Raw genomic sequence first — 5258 nt, 5'->3', positions numbered from 1 at the left:
ACAAGCCCATTAATCATAACATACACTTCAAACAGGACTTACTACCAAGCATTACAGGAATATGTATATAAACACACATCAGAAACGTGGTGTAACGTAGGGGTATCCAAGTAAACCAAATTCCAAGACTTCCCCTACGTCACGACTTGCTTCTCAAACTCTCCTCCACTTGCTACCGAAAAGTTACGGTGAAGTTTTAAAACAAAAAGATAACACAGGCTGCCATCAGTATTCAGGTCGCAGCTGTGAACACTGCAAAATATTTCAGCAGTTTCTAAATACAACGAGCCTTCAGCTGGACTCACATCCCTTTGAAACACTAGTCTCTGAAGCGCACACGTATAATGCTTAATTATAGTCCCTAGAAGCGTGCTACGCACTTTGGCTGAGCCAAGCTAACTCCTCACAGTGTAAAAGCAGGAGGTTTCACACGCCCACCTTTCTCCCCTATCCTCAGCCATATGGCTGCGCCTTCTTCCTTTGCGCTGGCTTTGGCATTCATCCAACCACAAGGAATGCTGATCCGCTGAATAAACCAGCAAGAAAAACTTGGGGTTTGGGATCTTTTTTGCTTGGTTAGTTTTCTGCCTTGTCAGAGAACTGAGCCGGACCACAAGGTGCTCAGACACCTGATAAATCTGGCTCAGTAAGAGACAGACACTCTCCCTTTCAACAGACTGTTAATTCAGTTTGAACCTCTTATCAAACCCCACCTGTGGAAGACAGTGCCCCATCCCGATCCTCTTTCACACGAGGCCCCCCCCCCGCCACTGGTCTAGCAGCGCAGAAACAATGGTAGAACAGACATGTGACAGTACCAGACGGATGTACAGAGCCTTCGCTGCAAATTAACTGGATCTTGTGCGTTTCTCTGCCACGTACCAGAAGACAGCATCTTTGCAAAGCATTTTCATTGTGAGACAACTAAAAACATTCCACCCAAGGAACATCTTATTTCTAACACTTTGGATTGTAGAGTTCTGCAGAGTGGATCATACAATCATGGAATTCTGCCTGACTGCCTGAATAAGTAGGAAGTCGCTCTTGCTTCAAGAATTTGGCAGATTGTGCAGTTGGTTCCTCGAATGCAAGCTTTTGCAACTTTGACGTTTAGGTGTACTTCCATGGATTCTCTGGTGTCTAACAAAGCCAGGTCACATTGTAGCCTTTCTCCCAAGAGGCTTCCATGAGGGAGGCAGCAGAACTTTCGCCATCCCTGGTAGTAACAAAACCGCATGCTGTGCAGAGCTCTTCACCCCAACAGAACGTCAGAGAGCCACAACCATTTGACTGGGGACACTTACATCAAACTTTTGTCGAACCGAAGAAATCTTTTTCTTTCCTTTGAGTTTTCCAGGTTTAGTTGCAGAGCCACCTGGCCATGGCAGAGATCCAGCACCTTCTACAAATTGAAAAGAAAAAAAAAAAAACCACTCGATAGGTGTTGCTGATTTAGGGCCAGGATGGAACTGTCCACACAGGAAAACCCTTAATATTTGGTCCCCAGCTAAGCCTTAACCCAAAACCAACAGCCATAGCTGAGAGGAAGGACTTGTCAGGGGAGAATGCTTTTGGCAGCCTTTCCCTTCCTTTGGCAGCCCCCTGCCAGCTTGACTCACTCATGACCCATTACTTAAGCAGAAACTTCTGTCCACACACTAGCCAAAAACCCATGGCAGAAGGAGAGAGATGAGCACAGCCTCCAAGGAAAGCCACAAGGAAGGAACAAGCCATTTGTTCCATCAGGAACGTGACAGGAGCTTGCCCAGAGGGGGATTCTCCTCCAACCAACTCCTGGATCAGGTCAGATGCTAACCAGCAGGATTGAGCAGTCTGACTCATTACATCTGCCTTTACAGTTCCCCATCAGCTTTAGCAAGCCTTGTCTCAGACGCTTGTTAAACGTCATGACTGATCATTGCTGTTACACTGAGGGGAAAGGAGAGGCGGGAAGAACTGCAAAGGCCACTGAGCCCAGGAACAGGACAACACCAACGCGAGCAGTAAGCTTGTGACTGACCAGAACTGGCAACCAGCTGAAAAAGAGATTACTGTGTAGTACCAATAAATAAATACATTTGGCCACATCACCTTGATGAGACTGCTCAAAAGTCCACTGTATGCTGTTTGACAGCTATACCTACAGTAGGCCAAACCACGTCCTGATAATCACACAGCTCTTGCCAAGAACAGCCTTGCAGATTTTTTTTATGAGTTTACAGGCTCCGTGCACAATTCCTTCAGGTACATTGGGGCTTAAGACAATGTTGCATTGGATGCGTATGCGCTTGCTGACAGCGAACAAGAAGTGCAACCCAAAGACTGGACAGCCCTCTTGTGGCTACAGAGGCAGCCTCTGCTTTGTGTCACCAGTATCTTCCTTTGGTTTTGCACAGCGAGCGAGCGCCCTGTTTCCTCCAGAGCAGAGCGTGCCCTGTGCCGGGGTCCCTGCCCACCTGCAGGGAACTCCGACAACTCAGCCCTGAAAGTACTTTAGTCACCTCCGAAGTGGAGGCTGGAGCTCTGCTGCCAGGCGGTGCTGACAGCACGGCGTCTCAGACATTCCCTGGCCGCAACTGAGCCACCATTTGCCATTTCCTCCAGACATGGACGAGAAGTGACAGCAGCCATCCCACGACTCACCATTCACAACTTGGCCAGCCTCCGGCACCTTCACTGAGTACTGACAAACAACCAGTTCTGGTTCTCTCCTCTTACCGCAGGCTGCCACGGCTCAACACCAGCTTCATGCCAACCGGCATGTTTACCTCTGGCTCTCGCAACTATGTTTAATTTGCTGTAATCAAGAATTCATAAATACAGTTATACTACAGCCCTGTTTATAGTGAACGAGGCTGGCTGGAAGTCCTTGGCTATGTGGAGCTTCCCACACTCATGGTTGGAGCATGAGCAGTGTCTTCTGCCATGAAAAAAAACTTCTAAACCATGACTTTAAGGATCAGGCTAAAACAGAGGATTCAGGTGAAGTTTATGAATGGCCAGCTGCTAAGAAGGGGTTAGAAACAACCCCCCACACACACACACAGATGGCATATTCTCCCTATAAAATAGAAGTTTCTTGAAAAGTTTAGCTACATCTTATTAGTGAGGTGAAAACCAATAGTCTACAACAAACCCTGTTGTCAAAATCCACCAGTCAGGTACAGGAAATTAAAAGATAATAAACAAACCCTCCCCAAAACTCATGAAGCTGGTGTCACTACTCATCACTACGTTGCAGTAGAGGCCTAACAAGAGAGTGTGGTAAAGCACTGTGGACAATCACTGAAGGACCACTCTCGCCCTCCATCGAGATCTCAGTACTTAGACCTTAGGATCTATCAATATAACGCTACTTCTCTCACGGGATGTTTTCCTCTTTACAGATGAGTCCCTTCCTCCTCCTCCTCCTCTCCTCCATAGCAGGTCAGACCCTTTCTAGGCAGGTGTGTTAAGGACAGACACAGGAATTACCTGGCCCACTTCAAAGCTTTCAATAAAAGCACATCTCTCTAGCTCATAACGTCACCCCACCCCAGGCCCTTCCTCTTTGTCAGAAGTCTCATACAGCTCCTTCACAGCCTCACTTACAAAAGTATCCTTAGCTAACTGTGTGACTGGGTGGCAGAGACAGAGAAAGTAGAACAGATAGAGACAGAAAAAGCAAACACCACCATTTTACCTGACAATGTATTACAGATGAATAGGTTCTAGCAGAGTCCGAATTTTAAAAATGCCTTATTTTAAAAAAATAACATAGTAACTTTTGAACTAAATGGCAACTAAATTTTTAGGCTTTGACAGTAGACCCTGAAAGATGCAACTTAATTGAATCTCAGCCTGCACATTTAACAAAAACTTAGCCACACTTAGCTCAGAACAAGGGAAAGGTGAGATACAATCTCCTATTCCCCATTATAAAGAGACCAGAGCAGAAATTTTTTGGCTCCTTTTCCAGGTTTTCATATTACCAAGCCTGACTTGCACTAGATGCAGAAAGCAAAATTTCCCTCTAGTATTCTAAGAAAACCAGTACTTGCCTTCCTGGCCACAAATGACAAGGCTTGGTTGGCTCAGGTGTGAAGCTTCAGAGATGTTAGCATTTTTTATTTAATCTTGCTAGCAAGAGAATTAGATGTTAACAAGCCACAGCGATGGCTGCTGATATGCCTTCGAAGATGAACAACAGATAGGAGTTTTTTTCTAAGAACCGCCACACCTCTCGGTGATGGCACCAGCCAGTCCAGACAGTGTGTCAGGTTTTCCTGACGTGCTGCACCAGCACCACACAGGAAGAAAGGACAAAGATAAAAACAGAGAAAGTCATGACAGAGAAAAGCAGCCAGGCACTGGAAACACGCATTTTCCCACCCTCGTTTATTTGATCTTCAGTTGGGTGTTTTGGTTTTTTTTTTTTACCTTCTTGCAGGGACAAGGGTTTAGTCAAATATAGACCCTCCTCTGTCAACAACTCACACACATTTTCTTCCTTTTCCTCCCTTCTCAGCTCTCTGGAGAGAAGTGGAACACGAGCAACCTGAGCCCGTCTCGCAGTTGGCAGCCCTTCAAGCAAAGCCTGTGGGCAACCCTGATATAATAAAATGCTCCTGCTATCCCAGCAAGAGTTCTAATTTGCTGAACCATCTCTTAGTTGGCTCCAGATTACTAGTAAATAAATTAAATCCTTACATTGCTAACTCAAATGCTTGCAATTGTCCCAGTTTTATTGTTAACATTTAGCTAAGGAGTGAGGTAACAGTTCAAGTGAGATACGTATTAATTCAAGAAACCTTGCTAACTTGCTTGTTGCAATCATCCAACAAACAAGGTAAGCTTAGTGAGCAAGTCCATGCAAGGTTAAGAAAGGCTTTAAACTGGAGTTCCTCTTGATGGAATTTTTGGGGGAAGAAAAAGCCCAGACATAAAAATTCAGAGAAGCACTTCTGAAAATATTGGTAAAAAAGAGAGTACCAAAGAAACAATTTTCTTGTAATGGGAAGTGTGCCACATCACTGAGGCTGGTATAGCCAGCCTAAAACCAACATTAAGTCACTCTCTAGTATTTTGGATGGCGTGCTTCTGGGAAGTTCCTCTCTCTTCAGACACTTTCACAGCTTCCCAGATATGTTACAGCTGGGTGCCGCTCGAGTATTTATGGGTGTCTTTACAAACATGGCTACCAGAGGGAACAGCATCACCCATTTTTAAAAAGGGCACAGAAGTCAGATTTAGGATTCCTCAGGATCCTGCTGTGCTTT

At 45.4% G+C, this 5258-nt stretch overlaps 1 protein-coding gene across 1 annotated transcript in view; it reads right to left on the bottom strand.

Annotated features, from left to right (window-relative positions):
* Positions 1 to 5258, bottom strand: part of TADA1 (transcriptional adaptor 1) — a gene marked incomplete at its 5' end in the record, with an annotated part of 15332 nt that overhangs the window by 6128 nt on the left and 3946 nt on the right. Inside the window, one exon of the mRNA XM_009320705.1 lies at positions 1305 to 1402. Within this exon, the coding sequence (XP_009318980.1) occupies positions 1305 to 1402 (98 nt within the window). The remainder of the gene's footprint in view (positions 1 to 1304; positions 1403 to 5258) is intronic.

This window comes from Pygoscelis adeliae, unplaced genomic scaffold (assembly GCF_000699105.1).
Source record: "Pygoscelis adeliae isolate BGI_AS28 unplaced genomic scaffold, ASM69910v1 Scaffold402, whole genome shotgun sequence".
NCBI classification, from domain to species: domain Eukaryota; kingdom Metazoa; phylum Chordata; class Aves; order Sphenisciformes; family Spheniscidae; genus Pygoscelis; species Pygoscelis adeliae.
Note: the sequence above shows the minus strand (reverse complement) of the source record. Positions and strands in the feature narration are given on the sequence as shown.